The sequence below is a fragment of the Haematobia irritans genome, chromosome 4 (genome assembly GCF_050003625.1).
Source record: "Haematobia irritans isolate KBUSLIRL chromosome 4, ASM5000362v1, whole genome shotgun sequence".
Taxonomy (NCBI): Eukaryota; Metazoa; Arthropoda; class Insecta; order Diptera; family Muscidae; genus Haematobia; species Haematobia irritans.
In genome coordinates this window covers 185,300,486-185,317,421 of record NC_134400.1, presented here as the reverse complement: position 1 = coordinate 185,317,421, position 16,936 = coordinate 185,300,486, and the positions used below count along the sequence as shown (strand labels likewise).

The window sequence follows — 16,936 nt, the reverse complement described above, 5'->3', positions numbered from 1 at the left end:
TTCGATAGAAATAAAATTTTGACAAAGTATGCTATAGAAATAAAATGTTGACAAAATTTTCTATAGAAATAAAATTTTGACAAAATTTTCTATAGAACTAAAATTTTGACAAAATTTTATGGAAATTCAACTTTGACGAAATTTTCTATAAAAATAAAATTTTGACAAAATTTTCGATAGACATAAAATTGTAACAGTTTTGTCAAAATCTTTTTTTTTAATTTTGTCAAAGTTTTATTTATAAAATTTTGACGAACTTTCTACATAAAAAAAATTTACAAAATTTTCTATAGAAATAAAATTTTGACATAATTTTCGATAGAAATAAAATTTTGACAAAGTATGCTATAGAAATAAAATTTTGACAAAATTTTCTATAGAAATAAAATTTTGACAAAATTAAAAAAATAAATAAAATTTTGACGAAACTTTCTACAGAAAAAAATTTACAAAATTTTCTATAGAAATAAAATGTTGACAAAATTTTCTATAGAAATAAAATTTTGACAAAATTTTCTATAGAAATAAAATTTTGACAAAATTTTCTATAGAAATAAAATTTTGACAAAATTTTATAGAAATTAAACTTTGACGAAATTTTCTATAAAAATAAAATTTTGACAAAATTTTCGATAGACATAAAATTGTAACAGTTTTGTCAAAATCTTATTTTGTTTAATTTTGTCAAAGTTTTATTTCTATAGAAAATTTTGTCAACATTTTATTTCTATAGAAAATTTTATGTTCATATGTTCTCACATTGTCATAACATGAATTGTATTTTACTCATAGTTAGTATTCCGTTGTAATTTATATAAATTGGCTTATTATATAAATGTGGCTTCAAATTACATGATGAAAATAAAATAAAAAAATGAAATTGTATTTCATTTCTATAGAAAATTTTGTTAAAATTGTATTTCTATGTAGAAAATTTTGTCAAAGTTGTATTTCTATATAGAAAATTTTGTCAAAAAAAAAAAAAAATCTATATAGAAATTTTTTTGACATTTTGTTTTCTATATTCATTGATAAATACTCCGAAATCGCATTTTCATGTCTCCAGCATTTGGAAGACGATCACCAGTCTCTTGGTGTTGTAGTTCGAAATCTTTATCTTATTACAGCTTGCTGCTACAGCAGAGCCTTTTGCTTTGTTTTTGTTTTCAAAAAAAAAAAATTGTCAAAAATGTGTTGGGTATTTTTGTGAGGAATTTAAATTTAAATTGGGAATTTTTGGGGACGAAAACATCATAATTTGGGGACAAGAGCCAGAAAAATACTGGCAACACTGCCTTTATACAATAAAAAAATCCCAGTATACCAGGATTGATATTAAAAAAATTACCATAACCTTCAATTTGAATAAAATATTAAATATCCTCATATATCCTACTATAAAATAGTTTTTTTATTTTTATTAAATATTTCTTAAACTCCTTAAATAAATTATTTTAATTTTTTTATTTCACACAATTCTTTCATGGTAACTTCAGTTCATTATCATTCTAACATTCTATTTTTTTTATTATTATTATTAACTAAATGAATTTTTGTTTGTTGTAATATTTGCTAGTACAATATGTATGTGTCAATTTAAAATGTGAAAACAAATACAATTAAAAAGTTAACTATTTCCCTTGGGGAGAAATAGTTACGTTTTAACATGATGATCATTTAGAAGATATATTTTGCCTTTTACTATAATCATTTATATTATTTGGAGTATATATTTTACCTTACCATTTTTTTAGTATTACGTTTGCTTAAAGTAACAGATGAGGATTTGTTATATGTGTTTCTTTTTATAACCAATAGACAGATAGATATTTTATTTTTTTTTTAATTATTATTTTGTTAATGTTTTGGTATTAAAAAAAAGTAAAAGTAAAAAATGTACAGTTTTTTTGCTTCATTTATTAAGTTGGTAATCTTTAGACAGATTACACCTCTTGGTGGTAGTCTATACATAATTTTAATGTCTATAGTTATATTTTTCTCTTACTTTGTAAATAAATGTATTCGATTGATTTTTTTTATTATTTTTACTTTTTATTTTCATATTTTGTTTGGGGATTTAAGGCATCTTTTTTAAAGGCATCTGATCTATGTATCAATAATGATCCGACACATTGAAAAATAATAAAAACAAAGGTAAGTTCATGCGGAAATCTTTCAGTAGCGATATAATAGGAAAAAATTGTGTATGTTGTTGTGAGAGAATTTATGAATTTTCGAATTATACGAACCCTGAAGTAAATTAATATGAAAAAAATTTATAAAGTTTGGTTAATTGTAGAATTTTTGTAATTTATTGAATAAACCAAGACTGTGGACGCGAGCCAAAGTCACTCGACTCAGACTTCCTTAATTTCGACTCCCGAGTAGTAATACATTAAAATCCCATTTTCATGTTTTCACCCGTCTTCATTGGCAAGAGGGTGGCCCATACTACTTAGGCAGGCAAATTCCAACCAAATTTTAACATGTCTGAAAACTACGAGTTATTTTTTGCGGTTCATATTTGTGCTGAGAGAGTGACTTTTTAAGTTTGGTAACAAACAGTCGCATAAGGTCAAATGTGAAGCATACGATGCATAGGGCAGAAACAGTTCGTATCCCAATTTTACCGTGGCAAGATTGTATGGGCCGTTTCTGCTTCAATCCAGTGCCCAATGGACCAGCAATGTGCAGCCCTATCACTATTTCTTGTCTTTAATCAAGAAATCAATTGATCCAATTAGTTTTTAAAAGAATTAGCTTCAATTACGGAAACGTTATTAATAGCCAACTTCAATTTGTGTGAATGGTTTTTATTTTGACTTAAAAAAAAAAAACTAAAATGGATTAATAAATTCATTTTTTAATTGAATATTTCTCCCAATTCAAGATTATTTTTAATTAAACAAATATTTTTGAATATGTTTCCTTGTGTTACAAGAACCGTTAGGGTGAAAAATAAACCATAAAAATAAAAACAAAAAATATTTTTAATTTATTTTTAATATTTTTTATATATATATATTTAACATAATTATTGATTATGAGAACTATTTAAAATCATACTTTACTATTATTGGGGGGAAAAAATAAACAAGTTTCGATTCGTATTAATTGTATATATATAAAAGAAAATTAACTTCGGCAACAATTACTATTATTATTAATATAAGACCAAGTGTTCGCTGGTTTATTATTCATTTAGATTCATTACTATGTTACCTACTACATAAAACACATGTACACCAGTATATTAAAGATCTTCTAATAGTCGACTGGGAAATGTGTGTTTTGATTTCTTATAAAATGCAATTGTTCGTCAAGTAACAAATCAAACAAAATAAAATGAAGAAAAATATTCATGATCTCTTATATGGTAATGAATTAATGCTAATATAATATATTGTAAAAAACAAAATTGATTTAAGAAATGTTTAATAAAAATAAAAAGGGATTTTTTTTGTATAATTGTTAATTTTTAACTAAATACATTCACTCATATATCCCTTGGGCATTCTATTGGGAATAGATGTGGCTTTCTACTAAATGGGTGGGAGCAAATGTGGGTTTTTATGTCTGTTCATAGGTGTCAGCATAAAAACTATGAATTCAATAATTCTAAAGCATCAGTAAAAGATGTACTTAACTTACTTATGGAAATCTATAGCATCATATCTCTGTACAAAAAGGTGAACAGAAAATATGACCAATCAAAAGTAAAAAACAAAACAAGTATTAATAAATTTCCATATTTGGGAGTTTTTAATGAATATTTAACTTTTGTTAAATACAATTGGTATTTTTTTTACAATTCAAATGTGTTTTTTTTTTTTAATATTCGCTCCTTTTGATGTGCTATTTAGTTAAGGGATTCTAGCTTTTTCTCTTCTTGATTTTTTTCGCAAAACTAGATTTTAAGCTTTTCTTGAATTCAATTGTATAAAATATGGTTGTACACATACATACATACTCACAACAAAAATATATATTTTCTCTTTAAATCAGAAAATTAATTGATCCAATTAAAATTGAATTCAAATTTCTTCAATCACAGAAATGCAAATATTATCAATCACCAAAGCCAATTAAATAATTAATTGGTCAATTTAATTCGATGATTATTGTATTGTTTAAGAAAATTAATTGAGTATATTAAACATTTTGGAGGTGCACATATTTTCTATTAATTTTATAATTGAATATTTTTTATATTTAATTAAATTTCTAATTGAAAAAAAAAATCGATGATATATTTTTTTTAATGTATGCAAATAAATTTCTATTAAAAACTTAATTGAATTATGAAAAAAAAAACAATTAAAAAATTAATTTATTCTATTAATTTGTTAATCAACACAAAACTCAATCGCAGAAATTAATCAAATTGATGATTGACATTATAATTTATGTGTTTGAAACAATTTCCATTAAAAATTAATTAGATCAATTAGTTTCGTGATTAAAAACAAAACATTGTTTTTTTGTGTATATATAAATATATGTATAGGTTAAAATAAGTTTTTGTAGCATTTTTATTCTCTCTTTTAGTTAACTAATATAAAAAAGGGCCTATATGCATATTTCAAAAGTTTTTGTTTTCTTTCACTTATACTGTGTTATATATTTATTTCAATAATTTTCGGTATGAAGGGATAAAAAAAAGCATCCATTCACCACTCATTTGTCCTTGTTTTACACGATTTTGTTTTTCCAAGTATAACAAGGGGAAAATCATTTTCTTGTTTAATATAAATTTTTATATAAATAATAAATTTGCGTCTAATGCAAAATAAAATTATAAAAATTGGGATAAGTTATTTTTATGGATGAAAAGTGTAGTAGATATGTTCTATATTATATTGAATAACAACAACGAATTAAAACTCATACAAGAGTGATTTTACAAATTAAAAAGAACTAAAAAAAAAAAGATTACAATAGTAAAATATACAACATTTATGTTGTATATTTAATCTAATCATATGAATATGTATAGTATTTTTTAAAGATTTATATACTTGTATGTATATATGTACATAAATATGTATGTGGGTGGTTGGGTTGGGTTGGTTGGTTGGTTCGTTTGTTGGTTGATTAGATTACTTTGAATGGTGTTGTGTCTTGCATAGGTTTGGTCAGATAAAAAGATCAGATCTTTAGTTAATATTTAATTTTTTTCCTCGTTTTTGTTGTTTTTTCTTTTTTGGTTTAAAACAATCAGGGACCTTACACAATCAATATTTTTATTTTTGTACTTCAAGCACTATATTCATTATAATATGCCACTAGTGTCCCTCAATTTTCATTAACAATATTCGTGGAATTCTCATTACTGAGATGTTATCAACACAGTAGTGGCAATCCACCATTTGCAATTATTGTGTCTATTTGGTTACCCTGTTTTAACATGCAGTAGTCATCAGCTGAGATTAACATAAAGTGGAAAATACACAGAAATCATTCGAAGACATAACGGGCTCGCTGGCATCGAGTTATACGGGATGGTTGCCGGCGACCAGATTGAAATATATTTTCATTGCTACTGGCAGCCACAGGTTTGGTTGTCGGTGAGATTATTGTCCGTGCCGACATTCCCAAAACGTTTGATTGTGTTTGCTGTTGGTCATTGCTATTTGAATTTGGCTGTTCTAAACTTTTCCCACTATTTTTATTGTACACTCGCCCCGTAGCATTGAAATATTTCAAAGTCGTCTGAGTATTCTGTATTGTTAGAGTAAAAAGACGTAAATATGTTTTCAATTTGGCCGCTTCGCGTTTACGTTCCAAATCGGATGTGCCCATGAAACCATCGTTGTCATCATCTTCAACTAGATCTTCTTTAGTGACTAGGTTTTCAACGGTCATTTGGATTGCATTTTCATTTTTCTTTTTCATTACACTCGTCGTCGTCGTCGTGGCGGTCTTTTGTTTACGAGTTCTTTGAGAAATGGTTAAAGATTTAGTGTCCAGATTGGTTAACCTATTATTTACAGATGATGTTTTGGATTTATCCACTGCAGTTGGTGGTGGTGGTTGTGGTTGTACATTGCGTGTGGAATTCCTTGTTCTATGTACTTGGGGTAGTGCTGGTGTTGGTCGTTTTGAATCGTCTGTGTAGGCACGTTTACAGCGTCTTGCTGAGTTTATTAAACGATTAAGTATACTCAATTGCATTTCCAGCGAAGTCATTCGCCCTTCGAATCCATTAAAGTATTCGGAGACGGCACATATAGGATCGCTTGTAGCTTGCATATCATTGCTTTCCATATTCTCGGCACTAGTGGTATAAACATTGTCTTCACAAACATCTTCTACTGTGTTGTTCTGATAGACTATAGGGTCTAACACATTCTCTGTGGCTTCTTGCAAATTTATATTCTCTATAACTTGCTCTTCTTTAACATAGTCCGTATTTGAGTCCATGGCTTCATTATCATTTGTCGAAATCTTTTCTTCTGTTTCGATGTCATCGTTGGGTAAAACTTCATCCGAGCCATATGACTGCTCTAAAACTTTCTCTTCTTCCTTTACAACTTGATCTGGGAAATTGTCTTCTACGGACACAATATCAAATTTAACTTCATCTGGGGCAGTAAAAACTTCGCCATATACTTCTACTTCATCATCAAGAAGTGTTGTAAACCACATATGATCGAGAATTTGTAAAAGTGTCAGTCTTTTTGTTGCATCCTTCTCCAAGCAACCCCTAATAAGATTTCGTAACTCTGGACTGGCATTTTGCCAACGAGAGGACTCAGTGTAAATATTTTCATTTATAATTCTTTGCTTCAATGCATCCAAGCTAACTTCACGATCCTCTCGGCCCCGCCGAAAGGGTGTGTATCCCATATACATGGTAAACAATGTTGCACCCAAACACCAAATGTCCACTGCTTCTGAATACGTACCAAATTCCGCTTCTTCCAACAATTCTGGCGGCGCGTAATCGATTGTGTAGCGTGGTTTGTCTCTCCAAGTTTCCATGTCACCACGATAACTAGAAGAAAAACAAAAGCAACAATAAAGTAGATCTTTTTGAGGTATTTTCAATAAAATAACCTACCATGCAGCTCCAAAATCTACCAGTTTAATATCTCCCATAACGTCCGAGGTAAAAACTACATTTTCTGGCTTCAGGTCCCCATGAATGAAATGTCTTTTATGAATATGTTGGAGAGCTTCCAACATCTGTGTAAAGATTTTTAAACAGGTCATTTCGTTTAGGCCCTCCTCATGCTGGTATATATAATCCGAGAGTTCAATTCCCGGTATATATTCTTGTACAATCCAAATTTTGGATCCCTTTCGGTAGGTGGCTATATATTGTGCTATGTACTTATGGCCATCCTGGCCACACGAGATCAATGCATCTACCTCAGACGGCCGATACAAGCTCACTGGGATACTCTTTACGGCTACTTTCACATTGCAAGACTCATCCCAACCAATATAACATTTACCGAAAGCACCATCACATCGAAGTTCTCTCAATTTCAATGTATCGGTGGGAGCAGGGAAACTTTCCTACAAAAATTAGTGTAAAAACCGTTAAACACAATACCAAAAAGATTTCGGGATGTTACTTACTAAAACAGATTTGTTGCAATACTCTAGGTAGCTATTAAGGAGGGGTTTCTCCTCCGGTTCAGGCTTGCGATGTTGTGGGGCCACATACGAATAACCACGGAAAAGTCTATGGGTATTTGAGGGCACTGGCGCGGGGGAATCAATAACAGGCTGTTTTGTAAACTCTTCACTAAAGTTTTGTGTGTCATCTTCACTCTCTAAAGAAGGTTTAAAAGGTGCTTTTCGGCGTTTACTTTTCAGCTCATTCCAATTAATTCCTCGGAAAAAGGGATGATTTTTGATTTCAGCAGCATTGCGACTATTGCCACCCAGACGTTTCTTTGGATCTTTATGCAACATTTTCAATATAAAATCTTTGACGTCATCGCCTAATGTTGGAGGTAGAACTGGATCGACTTTTTGTATACGACGCGATATATCACTTTGGGAATTTTGCTGTTCAACCACCGTAAATGGCGATGCACCGGTCAATAATTCATAGGTTAATACACCTACAGACCACCAATCTACCGCTAGATCATGCCCATTTGGTCCGGCCCTAATAATTTCGGGAGCCATATATTCAAGTGTACCACAGAAACTGTGTGCCCTGTGATCGGAATTGGGGCCAAAGATTTTGGATAATCCAAAATCTGCTAAGACAATGTGTCCCTGACCATCGAGCAGTATATTCTCCAATTTAATGTCACGGTAAATGATGCCAAGTTTGTGCAAATGTTCAAGGGCTAAAACTACTTCTGCTATATAAACGCGAACCGTGGACTCGGAGAAATGTTCGGCCTTGTAAAGATGCGTGAAAAGTTCTCCACCGCTTACATAGTCTGGAAGATTTTTTTGAAAATCATTATGAAGAATATTTGAAAAAGTATGACGTAGCGCACATGCATACCTAATATAAGATAAAGTTTCGAATCAGTCTGAAACGCATAGTGTAGACCGACAAGGAACGGACTTTGTTGAATAGCTTCAAGCACCTAAAAAAAAAAATTCAAATTGATTATTTGTCTTGTCAGAAGAGTCAAAAGAGTACGGAACATACCTGTCTTTCAGTGGTTGTATGTTCGGCAGTTTTCTTTTTTTGAACAACAGTGTCTTTCTTTAAAACCTTCATCGCATATAATTGTCCTTGATCATTTCCATTCGTTTTACGTACTAAAAATACCTTTCCATAAGCTGAAACAGAATAAATAAAAATGTCATAGATATGGCAAATTGTAAAGAGTAATATTTGAACTACCTCCAGTACCAAGCACACGTATAAGTTCGAAATGTGATAAGTTCACTTGTTCCTCTTCTTTAACAACATCTGCAAAAAGGAAGAAAACAAGAAGTAAAATTTAAAAAATAGAATCTCTGCCAAAGCAATTAATTGAAAATTAGTAGATTGTTGCCATTATTCGTAAAAATCTTTGGCACTTTCTTACAGAAATAAAATAAAAAATAAATGAAAATCTTTGAAAAGTATAAATATTGTACATTTAAATTCTAATAATAAAATGTCTTCCACAATTTGTTTCCCAATCGAACAATTTAAAGCGGATGTAATTTTAAGACGCTCAAATGAAGCTGACTTATTTTCATTTATTTAATAAACTCTCGATATGTTGATAGAATTTGGTGCAATCAGGGAAATTGGCTTAAAAAGAACTTTTAATACTATACGAGCAAAGAAACTTTTAATTGTGTTGTTTTCAATTTACATAAAATTGGTACATCAAGAGCAAGAAAAAAATTGTAAACCCAATAGCTGCATACAATCGTCAAGGTTTAGCAAAAGAATACTAGTATTAATATTATGCATAGTTTTCGACCTTTAATATATATTTGATATACAGGCTAATTTCCATATAACACATATGTATAAAATTTTAATTTCCTCTTTAAGATTTAAAACAAAGTATATTTTGTGAGTGGAAAGTGAATACATTTAAAGAAGGGGAGGCGAAGTAAAAAATTACATTATTCCAAATTTACATTATATTTTATAATAAAATAATATATAAAAACAACATAAGACGTTAAAATTTAATTCAATGTCGGTTACCTCGAACTCGTATTTTTTTTTTTTTTTTTTTGCTTTAAACCCACTAATACTCACATAATTTTTGTTTTTTGAACGATACTCTCACCACAGCTGTTTGGTCTTTGAGTATAAACACACACAAACGCATACACCGTATGCAGTAGAGTTGTTCGTAATTAAGAAACCATACCATGATTGGTTAAAAAAAGTAAATAATACACACAATAAATTTGCTCAAACATAAACCCTTCTGATCTTCGGATCAGGGAACTGAGTGTAGATAGTAGCAAGTAGTAGCCTGAAGTAATGAAATTTAGACTACAGTTATGTTATGGAATTCAGTCGGCTCAGATGACGTTATGAGTGACTGATCCCAGTAATGGACAAGGTTTTCCCGACCGCGGGAAAATCACAAAAACGACACGACATTACCTAAGCAGACTCCTCAGGTTGTTTTTGACAACTTTCAACATACTCGATGTCTGAAAAATCTGTTGGGTGATCCCGCTACTGGAGCCAGGCAAAGACTCGAGCAGGGGAAATCGTACAGGTCGATAACTTCTGTAGACAAGGCACTTCAGAAATTATTCTCCCCAAGCCTCGCGGAGAATGCTCCACATTCAAATCATTGACAACTACTTCGCAAATTATACAGCACAATAAAGGATTTGCACATATCATCAGAGGTCGTATCCCAGGGTGACACAGGTTGGTTCTCTGGATCTATATAGGGCATTTGATACAGCCCTAGAGGTATCCATTTATAAGCACTCATCCCCAAAAAGATTTTTATTCGCGATGGTTCTCATGTTATGAGAAATGTGGCGAATGACCCTTGTCAATCTTTAGCTGAATGTGGCGAATGACCCTTGTCAATCTTTAGCTGCCTGAATGTTAAATAAATTGTCAAACCCCTCTTCTGAGCAATCACCGTCTCACATTGCAAAAGATGACTAATGTTCTGCCCTCACTCGAACGGCATGGCGGTGGTCCCCAATTTTCTTTGTTCAGCTGTTTTAACCGCGCGTTCAGCTCTATTCGCTGATTTCCTTATTATTATACCTAAATTATAACTAACAAGTAAGGAAAGTCTAAAGTCGGGCGGGGCCGTCTATATTATACACTGCAACAACTTTGTAGATCTAAAATTTCGATACCATATCACATCCGTCAAATGTGTTGGGGGCTATATATAAAGGTTTGTCCAAATACATACATTTAAATATCACTCGATCTGGACAGAATTTGATAGACTTCTACAAAATCTATAGACTCAAAATTTAAGTCAGCTAATGCACTAGGGTGGAACACAATGTTAGTAAAAAAATATGGGAAACATTTAAATCTGCAGTAATTTTAAAGAAACTTCGCAAAAGTTTATTTATAATTTATCGCTCGATATATATGTATTAAAAGTTTAGGAAAATTAGAGGCATTTTTACAACTTTTCGACTAAGCAGTGGCGATTTTACAAGGAAAATGTTGGTATTTTGACCATTTTTGTCGAAATCAGAAAAACATATATATGGGAGCTATATCGAAATCTAAACCGATTTAAACCAAATTTGGCACGCATAGCTACAATGCTAATTCTACTCCCTGTGCAAAATTTCAACTAAATCGGAGTTAAAAATTGGTCTCTGTGGTCATATGAGTGTAAATCGGGCGAAAGCTATATATGGGAGATATATCTAAATCTAAACCGATTTCAACCAAATTTGGCACGCATAGCCACAATGCTAATTCTACTCCCTGTGCAAAATTTCAACTAAATCGGAGTTAAAAATTGGTCTCTGTGGTCATATGAGTGTAAATCGGGCGAAAGCTATATATGGGAGATGTATCTAAATCTGAGCCGATTTCAACCAAATTTGACACGCATAGCTACAATGCTGATTCTACTCCCTGTGCAAAATTTCAACTAAATAGGAGCAAAAAATTGGCCTCTGTGGTCATATGAATGTAAATCGGGCGAAAGCTATATATGGGAGCTATATCTAAATCTGAACCGATTTCAATAAAATTTGGCACACTTGACTATGTTACTAATTGCACTCCTAGTGCAAAATTTCAACCAAATTGGGGTAAAACTCTGGCTTCTGGGACCATATTAGTCCATATCGGGCGAAAGATAATGAAGTTAGAAGGGTAACGTCATTCAAAATACCACGACCATGGGAGTTCCCTTATATGTGTATAAAAGTAAGAGCACAGAATCCTAGCACTTCATTTAACTATACCCTTCAAACATTTGCAATCACATTTGACTCACAAATGATTCTTCCAACTGATTAAAGCAATCATATAAGATATCATTTTGGAGTCAAATATGAGTATTTTGCATAAAGAAAGTGTGCCCTCAAAACGATTTGTCTCAGTGAGTCTTTAAATAATCATTTTTATGATTGATTTAGCACTCTTTCCAAATATACGATTAGTAGTCAAATATGAGTATTTTGTATAAAGAAAGTGTGCCCTCAAAATGATTTGCCTCAATGACTCATTAAATAATCATTTTTGTGATTGATTTTGCAGTCCGCAGAAATATTCGATTATGAGTCTTTACATGTAATGTTTTCTTCTATTTTTTAATTTTTTATATTATCTAATATTTTGTAGTATTACATATAAAATATGAAAAAAACCTTATAGAAAAATATGGTAATTATTGTTTTATTTCATGTCCGTAAAATGCACTATAAATTATATGGTCTTATTGTGTTGGCATATTTTATTCAACTGAAAAAATATGTATTCTATTTCTCAGACATTCAAATTGTCAAACCAAAAATGATGATGATGATGATTAAGAAAATATTCTACAAAATGAGTTATAAAAGTGAGAACGTTACATTTTAGAATAACTAAAGAGTAAAAAATTACTCATGATTATAATTAATAAATAATTGAACATCAGTCGGATTCATAAAATAGTCATTCCAATGATCAATCATCCTAAGACTCTCAGAATGTTTGGAGGGTAGCTATCCAAAATTGCATACCAACATACACATAAGGATAGCAACGCTATGGAAGTGGAGCATTAATTTTGGAAATACTTTTTTCCTTAAGCTTTATACATATTTCATATGGTATTTATCAGAGAAATGTGGAGTTAACATAAAATACTTACATTTTGTATGGACTTGAGTAACTTCCTCGATCTCACGTTGTAAACGTTCCAAGTCCGTGGACGAATTATTCTGGCCATTGTCGCTGGTCTTTTTATTCGAATCGTGATGCGATTTGTTGGTTCCACCATTTGTTATTGCCTTTGAACCAGATGCCTGTTGCTCGCCTCCATAGTTTTGATTTGAATGATTACTATTGCTACCGCTACTACTGCCACTAACAATATAAGTGGGAACACCACCAGTGATTTTAACAGGTGGCGATGAGTTTGCACTATGTACAGTACCATTTTTCATGTTATGGGATTTAGATGGTAGGGTAGCATCATAGTTTTCTTCTCCTTCACTATCAGCAATTTCGACAACATCATCTGAACAATTTTTCATCATTTTGTGAGAATTCTTTGAGGATATTGATGATAATCCATAAATGTTGTTATTGTTATTATTGTTGTTGTGATTGTAATTAGCACTGGAGCAATTACTATTGTTTGCTTTTATATTGGATTTAGTTTTTGGTATTGTTTTTAAATTGTTGTTATGTTTGATGTTGCCAGTGGTGACATAGCTTTTGTGATTTCTCTGAGCATAATTGGAGGTGTTTTGATATGAAGTCCTTTCATTCTGGATCATGTGGTGGTTCTCGTATGGATTATTATTATTGTTATTATATGCATGACGTTGATCCTTCACTTGGTCATTTACACTCCGGGCAGAGGACGTAGAGGAGGAAGATGATGAAGAATCTTTTTGCTGCTTAACTCCAGGATTTGAACTATACCCTTTCTGCTTTTTGGAGTACTTTGATGGAGCTTCATTGGATTTTTGTCTACTACGTTTAGTCGTTTGACCACTGATACCATAGCCATAATGATCTTCATTTGTATCTTCGTAATAGCCACTTTCATGGTCGACTTGTCGACGATTGGACATTTTTTTGTAATTGCTTGTATAGTTTATCGAAGATGTCTTATTGACGCTGTTATGGTATCGATTCATGATAGACAGCCACCGGCTTCGAACACGGTTCTGTGAGAGTACGATCTCTTCTTGAAATGATTACGAAGAGGAGATGTGTATGAATTAAAGCTCTCTCTCTCCTGGTAAATTGATGTAGATTTTGTCTTCTTGGGTTTTTCTAAATAAATCCCCAGGATTAAATATTGAAAGAATAGAAAATCAAATCTGATCCTTTTAGGGGGATCGGGGTAAAGATGGGTATAGGCTATTTGCTAGCGATCAACATATTTAATCTGAAATTAGATAGGAATATATTAGTTTTGAAAATATTATTTAAAAAAAAAACTAAAATATAGCGTTCTTGAGATGACAGTGGGGGTAATTGATGCGGCAAAATTAGGCCATGAAAAACTTTCTTCTTTCTTCCATTCAAAATGGGTACACGATCTTTTGCAAGCACATTCACCACACCACCACATCAACAACGAATGTGTGGTAAGACATCATGCATTTTTGTAATTCTGATTTCACTTGACCACCAGTTCGACGACTCGACAATACCATATGACCACCACCACTGTTCTTTATTTTCACAAGGTTTTCATCAGTGTGCTTTTTGGAATTGTATTCCTTCTCCTATTCCTCTTATTCCCAAAATAAACTCATATGTAAGAGATATACAACAAAATGAAGAAGATCCTCTTTCCGCACACACATTTCTTTTTATTTCACGGCGAACGAAAGTAATAATAATGCATAAGTGATGAAAATGTCAATTGACAGACGAATGTTATGGCGAGTGTGTGCGTGTTGTAGAAGACTGCTTTGTGAAATTGTATGTGTGAATGAATTTTCTTTTTATTTTTTTGTTTATAATTTGTCAACCTATTTAGTTCAATTACACAAATATTATGGGGGCACAAAGGGTGGAGTTGTAGTGCTCTAAATAGCACTAAAGTAAGACGTTTTTTCCATTTTATATTTTGGACATGATTTCAATTACAGCAAAGAAACAAACACAAACAAAAAGAAATATATATATAGTTACAGTAGAAATTTCAACATATTCTCCGTCCGTCTGTCCAGCATACGATAATGATAAACTACAAGGTGAAACCCCCATCAACACATTAACCGTATTGCATATGTATGTTGCTTTGCTGTTGCTGCGATAGAAGTGAGATTCGTTTATGGTCTTTGATTTTCCTTATCAAAACAGATTATTCTTAATATCTTTTTTGCACTTTTTATCCCTTATTTAATTTCACAAAAAAAAATTGTTAGTCTATAAGAAAACAAACCATGCTTTCACTTGAATTTCACAAAATTCCCGCGAATGGCTTTGTAGTAATTCGACGTCGTGTCATATGCCTTATTGAACACAAACACACACCCTGTACACAAAAGCATTTCTCACACGCACTCATACTAATAGCGTTGCATTCGTGAACACTTCGTTGTATTTACGGGGTCAAAAAGTATTGTGGCAATGTATGGTATATTTACCCTGAACAATTTTCCAATAATATTTGGTTTTTCTTCGACTTGAAACTCTTTATTTTTCACAATCCACTTTGGCCGACGATTACTTTACACACTCTTATTTGCTTATTTTACAGAGTTGTTAGCAGACACATTTTCACGAAATATGATGTTGGTATCACTTTTTGAAGCGTCATTCTTATGAAACAATTCAAATTTAATTCACTTAGTTTTTTTTTGTATATTCTCGCTTGGTTTTATCATGCATCCGTGGACACTTTAAAACATATTTTAAATATTTTCATAGGTTTTCTTAGGATTTACGAAAAAAACCACCAAATTCGTGCGTAGTTATTTTTGATGTTACTGCCACTTCCATTGCTTGGGTTGACAGAACATTACAGGGTGTAATAATATTTATTGGTCATATTGACATGGCAACCCTTCTCCTAGGAGAAGGTAGAGGCAAAATGCATAATACCATGATCGAATATTACGGTATGTCTAAGTAAGCAACTATAGTGGGATTCTGTATTAAATTTTAACGATGAATCGCATCGTTAAGAAGGGATAACAAAATAAACAACATCCAAGCTTTTCGGAAGACGTTTTAAACTACATTTACAATCGCTTAAAATCAGATGTGTTGTTTTCTATGCAGATAACAATAACCCAAACATCGATAAGTAACCAACGAAGATTCTTTGGTTGTTTATTTTCTCTAATGAATTGACGTTATCAGCAGAAAATGTCATTCTTGTAAAATAGGTCTTTAATTATGTAGGTTACTTTTAATAGGAAAAAATGGATCCCTTCTCTATTAAGGCCGGTACTCTGTTCGGTTTTCGCGTTGAAACTCCATACAAAACCAAAAAATGCGAAAAACTAGCGAAATTTTTTCCATTTGTGGTACTTTGTTTTTTTCGAGTTGAAAAACTGACGTTTGTAGCATGGCGCCATTTGCAATGTGAACTAAGAAATAATTTATTTATTAAAACTATTTGTGTGGATTTATAACGCAAACACGAATCATATTTTTGTTCCGAAAATATACAAAGGATCAAAGGAGTAGCAGATCAATTGCCCAAGGAAAAATAAAATGTTAATTTTATAATAGCAAGCAGCAACCACGAACTTAATTCAATATCGCTCCCTGTTACCTAAATAAATACCGCTTTCTATTTGAGAAATAATGGTTTCTATAAATTTTTTTCGCAAGAATGAACATATTATGCTTATTACTAAGTTCGTTGCTGCGAAAAACGAATATCTTCATATATCTCCGCAAACAAGGTCTCAAACCCAGAAATGTTAACTTATTTATGCGAAATAATATGCCTGCCTATTTTTTCGTGCGAAAATTCCAGGGTTGTATAAATATGTGTCTGAAAATGCTCAAAACAAAGATTTCACATTTATTCCGCGCTAACGTTTTTTATATGGAGTATAACAGTTTTTCGTGCGAAAACGTGATCTTAGTACTAGGCTTAACGTTTTTTATATGGAGTTTAACAGTTTTTCGTGCGAAAACGTGATCTTAGTACTAGGCTTTACAAGAGTTTTTTGCAACATTTTAAAAATCCAAAGGTTCTAAGCCTTTCTAAGAATATTGTCAGGCGGAACTGCCTTGAATGGTCTTTCATTAAAGGGAATTTCATATAGATTGAGAATATCGCCCATTTTTCTCTTCCGGCTTTGTGTATTTCTTTAAATTTGCAAACAATTTCCAATTTTGCAAAATGTTTTTTTCATT

General features: G+C 31.6%; 2 protein-coding genes across 3 annotated transcripts in view; one reads left to right on the top strand and one right to left on the bottom strand.

Annotated features, from left to right (window-relative positions):
* Positions 1 to 16,936, top strand: part of QIL1 (MICOS complex subunit MIC13 homolog QIL1) — an 82,183-nt gene that overhangs the window by 35,047 nt on the left and 30,200 nt on the right. The gene's annotated exons all lie outside the window — the stretch shown is intronic.
* Positions 3,740 to 15,569, bottom strand: JIL-1 (JIL-1 kinase). 2 transcript variants are annotated; one of them, XM_075306256.1, is made up of 8 exons: positions 15,208 to 15,569; positions 12,744 to 13,994; positions 8,825 to 8,893; positions 8,627 to 8,760; positions 8,477 to 8,561; positions 7,588 to 8,408; positions 7,064 to 7,524; positions 3,740 to 6,997 (listed from the first exon to the last, which is right to left on the bottom strand). In XM_075306256.1, exons 2-8 carry the CDS (start codon positions 13,738 to 13,740, stop codon positions 5,458 to 5,460), a joined length of 4,107 nt encoding a protein of 1,368 aa, XP_075162371.1. In that variant the 5' UTR covers positions 13,741 to 13,994; positions 15,208 to 15,569; the 3' UTR covers positions 3,740 to 5,457. The 2 variants fall into 2 exon arrangements, with proteins under 2 accessions (XP_075162371.1, XP_075162372.1); XM_075306257.1 differs by lacking the exon at positions 15,208 to 15,569 and adding an exon at positions 15,003 to 15,097.

Coding starts and splice junctions, on each gene's coding strand:
- JIL-1 (XM_075306256.1), bottom strand. CDS start 13,740: ATGAATCGATACCATAACAGCGTCAATAAGACATCTTCGATAAACTAT. Junction 8,894..12,743: donor TACTCAAGTCCATACAAAAT/GTAAGTATTTTA, acceptor TCCTTTTTGCAG/ATGTTGTTAAAGAAGAGGAA. Junction 7,525..7,587: donor ATTGCAACAAATCTGTTTTA/GTAAGTAACATC, acceptor TAATTTTTGTAG/GAAAGTTTCCCTGCTCCCAC.